Here is a 13,684-nt window from a genome sequence, read left to right as displayed (position 1 = left end):
TTCTCGCTTTGTATTTGAAAATTTCATTATATTTATTTCTTTTTGTTATATATCCATATGCACCTAATGGACTTAACACCTTATGATGTTTAAAGTATGGGTCTAAAGATATTTCTTTTGGCCAGTAAGTCCAATTCAGACCGGATTGCATTTTTTCATTTTGGCCAATTGTTTCTTTTCCGATATTCATCAACTGATGTTGGTTCAGGATCCTCATCATTTTTCATTATATCAAGTGCCATGTTGTATGGAAAAATATTATCAATGAATTTTTCTTTTCGTTTCCCACTTTCATTTGTAGTTGTGAAGTTAATTGAATTTTCAATAACTTCATAATCTTTTGAGGTAAGCTCTTTAGAAGTATCATCTTCAAGGATTTGTTCTTTGTCACTACAAATTATTTGAGGGATTGAATCATTAATCAATACATCTTTCTTTCGAGAAAATTTTTTTCCTTGGAACTCACAGGTCTGCCACGTTTCAAGCACGCAGAAGATTCATTAAAACTCTTCTAAAACTTTTATTTTTGTCGGTGCATTTGCTGCAGGTAACTTATTTGGAGTTTGTTGCAAGTGTACAATTATTTAGTCATTAAATACAACTGGTAACTGTTTTTGGAGTTTGTTGCAAGTGTACAATTCTTTGTACTTCTAACTCACATTGTCATGAATAAAAATCTAGGAAATTCAAAGGTATTTTCTAAAAAAAATCCCTTTTCAGTTGATTTTGTTGTCCCCCTAATGTCAGAAATTTTTTGTTGACAAAATTTTTGACAAAATAACAATATGCGAATCGCGTAGTAAATAGATCACCCGTCAATAGTTCGAGGTATTTAATTGTGAACGATGATTCGTAGCTGACATAAATTCTCAAACGACATTGGGGGCCCATTTTTGTACGTTAAGGTGGTGCAATCAGTACGTAAACCGCACATCCAAAAATCCTCAAGTGAGAAATATTGGGCTATTTTTTAAACATTAATTATGTTGGGGAGTATTGATGATAAGTTGTCTGTTTAATTCACACAACTGTTGTTGCATGTAATATTGAATATCCCAAAGCAAAAACGAGAAACTTGGATTTAATTAACAATGGTTTAGAAATTAATTGCAGACTTTTTTATAAAGGATTCCACTAGACCATTTTGGATGTAAACATGAGGGACAAGATGTTCAACAATTATCCGCAAAGTCATGCAATAATTGTTAAATGCTTGTGATGAATATTCACTAGCACTATCGAGACTTGGATAATTAGAAATTTGTGCTTGCAATTTAATTATGTTTGTAAGTAACCTTGCAAATATTAAATTACGCAAGCAAACATATGTGTGACCATCTCGTCGATGCATCAAAGAGCACCATAAAAAATGATGGGGATTTAGTCCCAACTTTGGTTAGTGACGGCCTAATTATCAATTTTCCTTGTGAGTATGCAACACACATTAATTCATTCGAATTCAAGATCTTTTGATCTTTCAATGAATGGTCAATAGAGTTTTTTATTATTCGCCTCATTATGGTATTTTTAGGATGCCCGAGATGATCATGCAAAATTAAAAAGTCATTTGATTGCATAGACTTCAAGTATATGACATATGTTTCAACGACACTTATTTTGGCATAATACAAGCCAGAGGACAATTAGGACAATTTTGCAATTACACATATTTTTCCATTGAAGATTCGTGTAATCACCAAATATTCATTATTTACCTCATTCATTGTTTTAATGTGATATCAATTTCTACGAATATCAATAAAATTCAACAAGTTTCTTCAAGCTTTGCTCGAGAACAATGAATTTTGTATTTCAAATCTAATTCCTTCAAGGAAATAGATAAGGAGTCTTTCGGAGCCTTCAATTGTCGCACTGCAATTTATTGTACTGATTTTTCCTTTTTCTAACTTCAGGTGGAAGAAATATTTTTTGTATTTCAATATTGTGTGCATAGTTGCACTATCAATGAGACAAATATTGTCATATACATTATTTGTTTTACGATTAATGGCATCTATAACCTTACAAAATATAGTGTGGGCGAATAATTGGTCGTACTGATAACGTGTTATTAATATAAGAATAAAAAATATTGTTGCAGACTATGTGATTTAGCTTGTTGTTGCCACTTTGAGGCAACCTGTTTCTATATTGGTTAAGAAGCTAAAATAACTCAATGGGAAGAACTTTAAAATATGGCAGTAGGAAATGTCATTCTATTTGATAACGTTGAATATAGCGGACTGGTTGACAGAGGATGCACTTGTTGTGCCTGAAGGATTCTCGGACGATCAGAAAACACAAATTCTACAAGCTTGAAAATACTCAAATTTTATGTGCAAAAATTAAATATTAAATGGCTTGAGCGATTCATTGTAGAGTGTTTACCAGCGTTTCGAACCAGCTAAGAAGTTATATGAGACATTGGAAAAATATATATATATAACCGTGGATGTTGGTGCAAAGAAGTTCCTTATTGGACAATTTCTAGACTTCAAGATGGGGGATGAAAGGAGTTTTACGAAGCAATTCAACGAGTTTTAGTAAAATTGGAACCGAATGTGGTGACTTTTGTAGTTTTGTGCCACTCCGTGTCAATTTGTCTCACCAATTTTTTAATTTTTGGGTAGTGGTTACTAGTCCACTTTATATGCATTTAGCATAATACTTACTATTATATCAAAAATTTTTATTTTAATTATTTATAAATTTTAGCCTTAAAAATATTAAGGGCTTCCAAATTTTTATCGTTCGAATAAAATAAAAAAGTGATATATTATAGGAGTGACTAGCATATCTTTATATATATTTCAGCATATTTATAATATAACGTATATTATATTAGTACTCAGCATATACTATTTTATAACACTTTATATAATGAGATATGTATAAACATACGCGGGTCACTCTTATGACATTAATCAGATCAACACTTGATCGAAAGTCATGATATATTTGTATTAGATTTTTTAATAATGTCTATAGATAACAATAGTTATTTTCTAATTTATTTATTTTCTTTTAAACAAATTGAACAAATATGTAGATTAAATTATTTATTTTTAAAATTATAACTACAAATTGAATGGGACATTAACTTTTTGGTTTTACAGACTAGTAAATGAATAAATAAAAATGTGGTGATGCGATATTTTGTTAGCAAAAATGTAAGGAGTGGAATATGCTTTAAATTGTTGACACGTATTTCTAGAAAGACGGTCGAAAATTGATTCGGCCAGGAAGAGCCGAGAGAGGACAAGTGTAGGCACGCAATGCTATTGGGACCCTTCATCAAATCAGATCTCCTCTATTACATTACCCACCAGACAAACCCTAATCACCATCCAAGCCCAAACAAACAAACCCATCGCCCTCCGATGGAAACCTCTCCCAGTCCAGTGCCAACACACTCCCCTCCCCTCCCACGGACTTCTTGCTAGCACTAGAACAGAACAGTATTTCACCCAAGATTCACCAACCCCACCCCCACAATGTAATATGTAATGTAATCAATCTAGTACAAGGTCGATTGATTGCTCTGCCCTCAAATCTTCTAGATTCCTCTCCCCCTTCCCCGATTTCCTCGTCTTGGATTGGATATATATAGATTGAACCCTTCCCCATGTGCTCCTCTCACGCCCAATCTCCTATGCTTTCTTGAATTCCGCCGCGGGTCCGGCAATCATGATTTCCGCCGGAAGCCTTAACCCGCTGATTGCAGGCGTCAATTATAGGCGTTCGAAGCTTAGGATCTGTTGTTCGAAGCAGAATCCGAAGGGCGCTATGGAGTTTAGAAGGTCGAGGAAGACGCCGTTGGTGAATCCGGTTATCATTCGGCCGGAGGAAGGAGCCGGTGGCGTTAAGCATCGAAGGTCGGAGAAAGAGATGGCGTCGAGGAGAAAATCCGGAGTGGGGAACATGGAAATGATGGTTCTGTGTGGAGTTGGGTACTATGTGAATGGATTCCGAGGGTTTCCATGGCTGGCACTGAATTTCCACATGGCGCACAATCTGAACATGAATCCGTCCACATTGCAGCTTGTGCAGAACTCTGGGAATTTCCCCATGGTCGCCAAGCCCTTGTATGGAATTCTGTCTGATGCTCTTTACATTGGTGGCGCTCATAGAATTCCTTATGTTTCCATTGGAGGTATGTATGCATTATGCATATACAGATATTCTAACTCCATCCCTTGTCATTGCCCTGCTTCATGATTCTGGCTTGCTAGCCTATGTTAATCTGCTAAGTTGAACTCATTTTGGTGATTCCAATTCATATGAAATTTCAAAATTTCTGTTGTTTTCTTGGCTTGTTTGTTGTTTTCTTTTCTATCAGTGTCTGCTACTTGAGCTTTGATTTGAATGTTGAATGTAGGTGATTTTCATCTAGTTTAAGGTGGAGATTTCAAGTAGGGCTGTCATAATTCTCTGAATGTGATTTGAAAACAATTCGAAAGCGAAATGGCTTTGTCTTTAATTCATCCTGTGTCCGAATGGTGTTTTATCATATCCACCGGGAGTGGTCTGAAAGCGACCCTGATGTAATACTGGTTTCTTACAGTTTTGTTGCAGGTTTTATCTTGGGGATCATTGGCCTTGATTCCGATAGCTAGCGAAGCGCGCCCGGCTCTTATGGCGTGCGTTCTTTTGAGCAACCTCGGAGCATCAATCCAAGAAGTTGCTAAGGATGCTCTGGTGGCTGAGTATGGCCACAAGAACAGAACACCTGGCCTTCAAACCTACGCGTTCATGGCCTCCGCCATTGGTGGGGTTCTTGGGAACTTGCTCGGAGGATTTTTCCTGGCGAAGACGCTCCAAACTAAGACAATGTTTTTAGCCTTTGCTGCTCTGCTCGGGCTTCAGCTCACTGTCTCTCTAAAAACAAGAGAGGACTCTCTTGGTTTACCTAAACTCTCGACTTCCGGCATTGTTAGGGAATCAGTGTCTCAAACCATCAAGAGGCAGTATTCAGAACTCATATTGGCGATCAAAGAAGAAAGCATCTCCCGCCCTCTAATCTGGGTTGTCTCGTCGATTGTATTGATCCCTATTTTGTCGGGTTCAATTTTTTGCTACCAAACTCAGTGTTTGAATCTGAATCCTTCGATCATTGGGATGTCGAAAGTCACTGGCCAGCTGATGCTCCTTTCCTTGGCCATACTGTACGATCGATTTGGGAAAGGCATACCCCTGAGAAAATTAGCCGGGACTGTGCAAATCTTGTATGCATTTGCGCTTCTCCTCGATCTTCTACTGGTCTGGCAGATTAACACTCAGATAGGAATTCCAAACTATATTTTTGTGCTGTGTTTCTCGGGATTAGCAGAGATCATCTCACAGTTCAAGGTGTTACCGTTCCATGTTCTCTTTGCGAGTTTGGCGCCGCCCGGTTGTGAAGGATCAATGATGTCTTTCTTGGCTTCTGCACTGTGTTTGTCGTCCATATTTAGTGGATTTCTTGGCGTCGGATTGGCTTCATTCCTCGGAATAACTTCTGGGAATTACTCGACTCTCCCTTTGGGGATCATGATACAGTTCGTGGCGGCGCTGTTGCCTCTATGGTGGATTAAGTACGTGCCTTTGTGGCAAGCCGTGCCTGAGAAGACGATGAAGAAAGTTTCCGGGAGGAGTAAAAGAAACAGAAGAAAGCGTAGAGTGGGGAGATCCATGCTCGATTCGTATTCGCATTGTCGCGAAAGAGAAACGGATTTGCAGAGATGAAGAAGTGTTTTCTTGAGTGAATCGTCAACAAATAAGTTGATGGATGATTCGGATATGCTTCCTTGGATGAAGGTAGTGTTTATTTTTATCTAGTGAAGAAATTAGTCTGAGTTAGTTAGTTAGTTGTTTTAATGTTCTTCGACAACTTGTAGATATTCTGAAATGGCGCAGTACTGTAGATGTACTAGTTGTTTTTAAAAAAAATTTACTGTAAATTTTACAAAAATAATTTTTTTTATTTTTATTTTTAGTAAATTTATCAATTTTAAACACATTTAACAAATACAAATAAATTTAATTAAATTTTTAATCTCTTATACGAAAAAAATTCATTTATAGAGCAAAAATCAATATTGGTCCCAATTAAATTTATTTTTTTCATTTTTGATTCTATTAAAAAATAATTATCAAGTCATATACAAAAAAAATAAATAATAATTTTTGTTCTACTGTTAAAATTTCAACGAATTGAGCATGTGATTTGAAACAAACAGGGCCATGGGCCATGTTAATTATAACATTAGCGTGTTGCATTAATCTAATAAAATAATTTTGTATTTTTACAAGCACTTTAAATACGCCCGTATTTAAAATAAATATGTGCCTGACATGCTGCCTGCGATTCCCAGGCAGCTTGTGTTCATTTCGTCTTCACCATTGAGGAACCCTCTCGACCCTTCCTTCTTCGCCGCCAAGTGCAGCGCCTCCAAAAATTCCGACGTCCATCCGATGGCGCAGGAAGGTCGCCGCCACGTCAATCGGACTTTCCGCCGCACAGGCTTCAGCTTCAGCACGCGGCGGCGACCACGGCCGTCATTAGATCGGAGATGCTGTCGCTCCTCAATCGAAGTCGAGTTCCCGAAGAACATCGACGGGATGTGGCAGACTGTCGACTTCAGAGAAAATTACAAAAATATCTCATACGTATACCCCATTATCACTTTTGTCCTATATTTATTTTGCTGGCAAAAGTACGATGAGTCCTTGTTCTGCACAATCAGCATTTTCTCATCAACCTCCTTCGTGCGCATTTTGCCGCGGAACATGGTAGAGGCGGTTAGGTATCGGCCATGGCGAGGAACGGCTGCGCTGGGAATCGCAGACAGCATGTCAGACTCATTTATTTTAAACACGGGCGTGTTTGAACCAATTTTAATACGCCCGTATTTGTAAAAATACAAAATTATTTTATTAAATTGATACAACACGCCCGTGTTATGATTAATATGGCCGTATTTGTTTCAAATCATATGTCACGTCAGCTCATTTCTTTGAAATTATAATGATAGGACAAAAAATGATTAACTATTTTTTGTACGGGACTAATTTTAATAATTATTTTTGAATGAGACTAAAAATGAAAAAAATAAATTTGATTGGGACCAATATTGATTTTTTGCTCTTATTTATATCTTCCTTCACATACCAAATATTTTTATTTATCTTTCAAACTCTTAATTTTTTATAAAATTAATTTATGATAATGATAAATAAATATATATATATATATTTAATTTATTTATATTATATAAAATTTTATTGTTTAAAAAATAATATTCATATTGTATATATATTTTATTGAGATATAATGTTAAAAAATATTTAAATACATATTTTAAATTTCTTTAAATTATTAAACAACTAATTCTATTATCTAAATACCTAATTTATACTAACTAAATTCTCATGTCCAAATAAAAGGCTTCATCCTTGCCGGGACTGAAGAAATATATAATAACTAAATTAAACTTAAAAAAATATTTAGTATAATTATAATGTTATAAAATATTTTTTATATATATATAATAGTATATTAAATGTGGTTTAGGTCGGGTTTGGGTCTAAATCGTCCACCCGACTAGAATACACAATATCCGACTTGATATCCGAATAATTAAATTCAATTTCAAATAAATGAATGAGTCCCGTTTAGATATTGGATAAGAATGACTGAGTTGATGACTCTCATCATATAATTAATTAATTAATTAGGACAAATAGATATGCTTTGTTTTTTTTTTTTACATAATTTTCTAAAAATATTAATACACTATTTATATTCATTGCTTTTATAATTTTTACCCAACTTTTTATAATTCATATATAAAAAAAAAAGAGCTATTTCCACCAATTTCGCTAAACAAACACACTCACAATTATTACATGAACTAAATGGGGGGCGAAACGTTTGCATACGTCATGCCTAGCGTGTGACAACGACAATTCGCTGCGAATATGTTTTTTGAAGTTCTTTTTAATACTACTTTCATCTCACTTTTCATATTTATCTTTTTATTTTTTTTTTGTCCACTTATTTTGTCACTTTCTTTTTCTAGAAAATAATTATACATTTTAATTTTATTTTAAAAAATTTAATTTATAATTTTTTTAATTTTAATAATACTAATCAATTATCTTAATCTTAATTTATAATTATTTTTATTATACGATAATTATTTTCACTTATACATTTTTAATTATTTACTAATACCCCTCCTATATTCTCGTGTCTACAGTAAACGGATAAAATATCCGAGACGGAGGGAGTATAATTATACAAAATTTAAATTTATTTTAAATATAAAATATTGTGTTCAATAATTATTTTAATTATAAGAATATTGTTGCCTACCACCGTTTAGAAATAATAAATATATTTTCTTATTTATGTTATATAATAATAATATAACAATGGTAAGTATAATTATATATGGGGTGGCGGAACTAGGATCGAATATGAGGGGGGCAAGTTTTATTTTCAAAATATATAAGATATTTTTTAATTTATAAAATAATAATTTTATTTTTATTTACAAAATAACAAACTAAAACTATATCAATAACTATATATATATTGTAAATACTTATTTTTGTAATTTTTAAAAATAAAAATTAATATAATTACTAATTAAAAAAATTCACACTCGAAATTTATATTTCTATTATATTTTTTTTATTAATTTTAAATTTTTTTATATTATATATATATTTAAAAGTTAAATAAAAGCCTAATGGAACAAGGAGAAGTAGATGAGGCAAGAGCGAGCTCAATATTTAAAAGTTAAATAAAAGCCCAATGAAATAGGGAGGGATGGGTGCACCCTTGCCCTAATGTAAGTCCGCCCCTGGATGTATGTGTGACCGTATAATGTAAATAAGTCCAATGAAATAGGGAGGGATGGGTGCACCCTTGCCCCAATGTAAGTCCGCCCCTGAATGTATGTGTGGTCGTAGTAAATATAAGTGTATGTAATTGGAATGATGTATATATATATATATATATATATAGTAATAAATATAGAGAGATAAAGAGAGAGACTTTGATAGAGTAATACAAAATGTGTGGATTAATTTGTGTTTTTTAATTTCATTACTTATCACATATATATATATATATATAGTACAATGAGTTATGATTATTGTATACGTAGTCATGCATTGTACAAAACGCATTCATATATAAATACATATATACGTGGATGCAACGTATATAATATGTGTATAATATTTCCCCTTGGATACTTTTGTACAAAAAATATGCCTCGTTAAAACTTTACGAAAAAATTCTGTGGAAAAAAATCATAGTGAAGGAAAAAACGTACACCGTTCTTGTATTAATGCACTTTCCCTGTTTTGGACTTCATTTGATGTTTTTCACCCGACACATTCCAATTCCTTGTACCAATTTGTTGAATATTGCAATCGGTAGCGCCTTCGTAAATAAATCTGCATAATTTTCAAATGATCGGATTTTTCGCATAATTTCAACATTCTTTTGAAGATCGTGAATGAAAAAGAATTTCGGACATATGTGTTTTGTCTAATCGCCTTTAATATATCCTCATTTTAATTGAGTTATACAAGATGCATTATCTTCAAATAATATTGTAGGAGATAATACATCATCAGAAATCAAGCCACAATTTTTCTGAATATGGTGAGTTATAGACCTCAACCAAGCGCATTCACGACTAGCTTCGTGAATTGCTAAAACCTCAACATGGTTTGAAGAAGTAGCTGTTATCGTCTGTTTAGCAGATCTCCAAGATATTGTGGTTCCGCCACAAGTAAATAAATAGCCAGTTTGAGATTTTGCTTTATGTGAATCAGATAGATAACCAGCGTCAGCATAACCAATTTATTCAGTTCGAGATTCACTCGAATAAAATAAGCCGAAGTCATGAGTCCCCTAAAGATAACGAAAAATGTGCTTAATACCATTCCAATGGCGCTTTGTGGGGGATGCACTAAAACTGGCCAGTAGATTATTAAAAAAGATATATATGGTCTGGTACAATTTGCAAAGTACCTTAATGCGCCAATAGTGCTGAGATATAGTACCTTGGGGACAAGTATTTCTTTATTTTCTTCTCTTGGCCTAAATGGATATTTACTGGGATCAGGGGATCTGACCACCATTGGTGTACTCAGAGAGTGAGATTTATTCATATCAAATTGTTTTAATACCTCTTGGGTATATGTGGATTGATGAATAAATATCTCATTATTAACATGATCCACTTGTAATCCCAGACAATATTTTGTCCTTCCAAAATCTTTGATCTCAAATTCTTTTTTTAGATATTCAACTGCAATTTGGATCTCTTCTGGAGTTCCAATTAAATTGAGATCATCAACATATATTGCAATAATGACAAAATTTGATCTATTTTTCTTAATAAAGACGCATGGACATATTGGATCATCAGTATAATCTTCTTTTATTAAACATTCACGAGATAATTATACCACATTCGCCTTGATTGTTTATGTCCATACAAAGACTTTTTCAATTTGATGAAATATAATTCCTTTGGATTTAATTTGTATGTTTCAGGCATATTGAATCCCTCAGGAACTTTCATATAAATATCAGTATCCAAGGAGCTATAAAGATATACAGTAACTACGTCTAAAAGACGCATGTCGAGTTTTTCGCGCACTGCTAGGCTCACAAGGTACTTAAATGTTATTCCATCAATAAGTAGAGAGTATGTTTTATCAAAATCTACTCTAGGTCTCTGTGAGAATCCCTGAACTACAAGACAGACTTTATATCTCACAATTTTATTATGCTCATTCTTTTTCGTACAAACACCCATTTGTATCCAACTGTTTTATACCATCTGGTGTTTGAACAATTGGTCCCAAGATCTTCATTTTGTTCAATGAGTCAAACTCTGATTGAATCGCATTTTTCCATTTTGGAAGACTAGAAAGCACAAATTCTGAAAGCCTGGAAATGTTTAGATTTATGTGCAAATATTATATACTTAACGGCTTGAGCAACCTTTGTACGGTGTCTACCGACATGCGCAAACAACTAAGCAGCTGTAGAAGATGTTGGAGATGAAGTACATAACCAAGGATACTGGTGCCAAGAAATTTATTGTGGGATGGTCTATGTATTTCAAGATGGTGGACATAAAGTGTTACGAAACAACTTGATGCGTTTTAGCTGATTCTGCATGAAATCCAGACCGAGGAGATGAAGCTGAGTGATGTCTTTCAAGTGGTGACGATAATTGAAAATTTTCCGCCTAGTTCGGGTGATTTCAAGATTTACTTGAAACACAAACAGAAATAAATGGACATAACAAGACTGATCAATGGTCTATAAACTGAAGAGGAACATAGATCGAACTTGGCAAGTACGGGATATCTGATGCTCGGCAGCAAGGCCGATATAGTCGAACAAAGGTCAAGACTCTTGTTTTAAGACTGCTCCGAGGAATAATGAACAACCTGAAAAGAATTGGAAGCCTGTGGACATGGGTAAAGAGAAGCTGAAGCCATCTGGCAGCGTTGTAAAAGCAAAAAATACCTTCAAAGACACTTGCTTTAACTATATTGTAGCATTGTGTTTGGCTCCATTCTAAGTGGTACTTGGGAAACAGTTTTTTTAAGAGTTTTTAAGTGTTTGGCCAATTAAAATGCTAATATTAATGTTTGGTAAATTAGCTTTTGAAATATCTTATTGGCCTAAAAAACTAAGTTTTAAAAGGTATATTTTAACGTTTGAGAATAGCTGTTTCATTTTAATATTTTTTTATTCCTTATTCGACCTTAAAAATAAATCATTCATTTTACACATATTAATATACTTTTTATTATAGTATTTATTAATTATGTTAATATATATTTTTAGTTAACTTTTAAATTTATTTTTATAAATTTTATACAATTGAAATTATAATTAATTTATTTATATATACTTATATATTGTTTGTCACATAAATTCTTTTATTACTAATAAATATATTAGGATAAATTTATTTAAAATTATAAATGATAAAAAAAATTTATTATTTTATTTCTTATTTGACTTTAAAAATAAATCATTTCTTTTACACATTAATATATTTTTTTATTGTAATATTTATTTATTATGTTAATATATATATTTAGTTAACTTTTAAATTTACTTTTATAAATTTTATATTATTGAAATTATTATTAATTTATTTATATATATATTTTATATTGTTTGTCACATAAATTTTTTTTTATTACTGATAATATATTAGAATAAATTTATTTAAAATTATTTAAAATTATAAATAATAAAAAAATCAATTAACTTAATAAAAAATATATACAATTTTTTTACAAAATATTTAAAAAATAACAAAAATAAATATTTTAATAAAATTTTCAATAAGTAATAATAAAAATTCTAAAAAAATTCTATAGAACACAACTAAATATTTTAAAAGTAAAATACAAAATATTCTTAATTGTCATTTTACGTATAAATAACTAATATCAAACTGTTGTTTTACCAAACACTTTTATACAAACCGCTAATCGAATCAACTAGTCAAACCAACTAATCGAATCAATTAACACATAACAACTAATCAAATCAGCGTAAGTCTCAAATGTGATCAAATAGACTGTTGACTGGACTGGACTTATGCCATTGGGTCATTACCTTCTCTCTTGGACTACTAGTTCGCATAAGTTTTTTGGACCTCCGATTAAGTAGTTTTTTATTAGATAATGCCCCCAAATAATTGGGCAAAAATTGGTATGAAATATTTTATCTGTTATTTAAATTTATTCTTATTTTTATTTTTTAGTTGTTATTTAAATTTTTTCTTGTTTTTCTTCTTAGTAAAAGAAATATCACTTTTTCTATTTTTTTTTTATCATAAAAGGAAATTTTTTATAATTTTTATCCATTTTTTTTAAAACCTATGCCAGGTCAAATGGGCGGAGTACAAAATTTTGAAACATAATATTTTTATCTGAGATATTGAAGGTACCTTAGTTCGAGCTTCACACAACACTTCTAGTTAAGCGGCAATCCGGTGTCTGCCCTAATGATTGTGTATGTCCTTTTTTTTTAAAAAAAATAATTTTATTTTGAATATTATATTTTAATATATATATATATATGTTTTAAAAAAATTGAAGATTATATTCAAATTTTTAGTCTTTGCATCTTAAGGAATATTTGGAGAATTCATATAAAAAATTATGGTAAGTAGTAAAATACTATATGTCGGGAAAAGAATAGGGTGCTTCACCAATATAAACTTTCGAACACCTATTCAAATGGGCCAACTCCCGAAGCGTGGTTATATCACAGTTGTAACACCCTACTGCCAACTGAATGTATGCGGAAAATACAAAATAGTAAATGAGACAAGGGTTTGTTTACCCGGTTCGGATATAAACAATCCTACATCCGGGGATACCAATCCAGGAGAAGTTCACTAATAAGTGCTGATTAAGAACATAGACAACCACAACTCCTTCAACTCATGCCGCCACTTTGCTCACTTCCACGCATGGCCTTCCACTCCGCTCACATTTCCGTGTCAGCCGCCGCTTGCCTTCCGTGCCAGCCGCCATCGTTTCGCTCACTTCAACGCCAAAGTTTCCGTGCAGCCGTCGTTTGTTTCCGTGCAGCCGTCGCTGCAATTCCACGCAGCGGTTGACTTTGACTTTCGCG

At 32.7% G+C, this 13,684-nt stretch overlaps 1 protein-coding gene across 3 annotated transcripts; it reads left to right on the top strand.

Annotated features, from left to right (window-relative positions):
• Positions 1 to 3,335: 3,335 nt before the first annotated feature.
• Positions 3,336 to 6,954, top strand: LOC127249078 (probable folate-biopterin transporter 9, chloroplastic). 3 transcript variants are annotated; one of them, XR_007838241.1, is made up of 3 exons: positions 3,336 to 4,153; positions 4,565 to 5,796; positions 6,354 to 6,954. XR_007838241.1 is itself a non-coding variant. In XM_051271676.1 (2 exons), exons 1-2 carry the CDS (start codon positions 3,688 to 3,690, stop codon positions 5,722 to 5,724), a joined length of 1,626 nt encoding a protein of 541 aa, XP_051127633.1. In that variant the 5' UTR covers positions 3,336 to 3,687; the 3' UTR covers positions 5,725 to 5,955. The 3 variants fall into 3 exon arrangements, 2 of the variants coding, with proteins under 2 accessions (XP_051127633.1, XP_051127634.1); XM_051271676.1 differs by lacking the exon at positions 6,354 to 6,954 and having other exon boundaries at positions 4,565 to 5,955; XM_051271677.1 differs by lacking the exon at positions 6,354 to 6,954 and having other exon boundaries at positions 4,103 to 4,153; positions 4,576 to 5,956.
• The last annotated feature ends 6,730 nt before the right edge of the window (positions 6,955 to 13,684 follow it).

This window comes from Andrographis paniculata, unplaced genomic scaffold (genome assembly GCF_009805555.1).
Source record: "Andrographis paniculata isolate CXL003 unplaced genomic scaffold, ASM980555v1 Contig35END, whole genome shotgun sequence".
Lineage (NCBI taxonomy): Eukaryota > Viridiplantae > Streptophyta > Magnoliopsida > Lamiales > Acanthaceae > Andrographis > Andrographis paniculata.
Note: the sequence above shows the minus strand (reverse complement) of the source record. Positions and strands in the feature narration are given on the sequence as shown.

Excerpts from the sequence above, each read along its gene's own strand:
- LOC127249078 (XM_051271676.1), top strand. The coding sequence starts at position 3,688 with ATGATTTCCGCCGGAAGCCTTAACCCGCTGATTGCAGGCGTCAATTAT. Across the intron at positions 4,154-4,564 it reads TCCTTATGTTTCCATTGGAG|TTTTGTTGCAGGTTTTATCT; the intron begins GTATGTATGCAT and ends GGTTTCTTACAG.